Source organism: Cynoglossus semilaevis, unplaced genomic scaffold (genome assembly GCF_000523025.1).
Source record: "Cynoglossus semilaevis isolate Cse_v1.0 unplaced genomic scaffold, Cse_v1.0 C19063074, whole genome shotgun sequence".
In the NCBI taxonomy this organism is placed as follows: Eukaryota; Metazoa; Chordata; class Actinopteri; order Pleuronectiformes; family Cynoglossidae; genus Cynoglossus; species Cynoglossus semilaevis.
The window spans coordinates 1-849 of NW_007587564.1; the positions used below are offsets into that span (position 1 = coordinate 1).

Below are 849 nucleotides of genomic sequence, written 5' to 3' on the forward strand. Positions count from 1 at the left end.
GGCAATAAACAATCAGTGTATCTCACACAAATTATTTAGCCGTCTTCTGCCACCTAGTGGACTTTTCTGTCACTCTCATATTGACAACAAACCTACATTTTTTGCAGTAAATAAATACAGCAAAAGTGTTCAGACCAAATAAGTGAAACTGGATAATGGATCATTTTCCATGGTAGATCTGACGATCTCTCACGGCACACAAATGTGCCGCAATACCGTGGTTGAGAATCACCGATCTGAGGGACAGTTTTTAGTGCAGCGATTTGTGCATCACTGAGCTGACAGTTAAATTTGTTCTGGACAGGAACATCTCTTCTTTGTAATGGAGTACCTGAATGGAGGTGATTTAATGTTCCACATCCAAGACAAAGGACGCTTTGATCTAAACAGAGCCACGTAAGTGCAGTAATATCCCAGCCGTACCCACGATTTCAATTCAGTCAATATTCAATGCAATTTTCCCACCAACCCTCGGTTTTTCTAACCCCAGTGGCAGCCACTGGAACTCCCTAGTGCCAGTGTATAGAAGTATTCCCACAAGTTACACAGTGTTCTAGTCAACCAGAGTTCATTTTAATTTCTCGGCCATTCTATCTTTCAGATTCTATGCTGCTGAGATCATAGTGGGCCTACAGTTCCTCCACTCTAAAGGAATCATTTATAGGTAAGAGCCTTTTTTAGGGACCAGGAGAATCACATTTTAGAAAAAGAAGACAAATTGCCTTTATTGTTGTTGTACATAAATTCACATACGATTATCCTACGTCTTCTCATAGAGATCTGAAGCTTGACAATGTGATGCTGGACAAGGACGGCCACATTAAGATAGCAGACTTTGGCATGTGCAAA

At 40.9% G+C, this 849-nt stretch overlaps 1 protein-coding gene across 1 annotated transcript; it reads left to right on the forward strand.

Moving 5' to 3' along the window:
- Positions 1–289: 289 nt before the first annotated feature.
- On the forward strand, positions 290–846 carry LOC103399349 (protein kinase C delta type-like; the record flags this gene model as incomplete). The annotated part of the gene is made up of 3 exons (XM_025053991.1): positions 290–396; positions 602–664; positions 777–846. Coding segments are annotated over 3 exons (240 nt in total), but the record flags the coding sequence as incomplete, so codon positions are not given.
- Between the last annotated feature and the right edge of the window lie 3 nt (positions 847–849).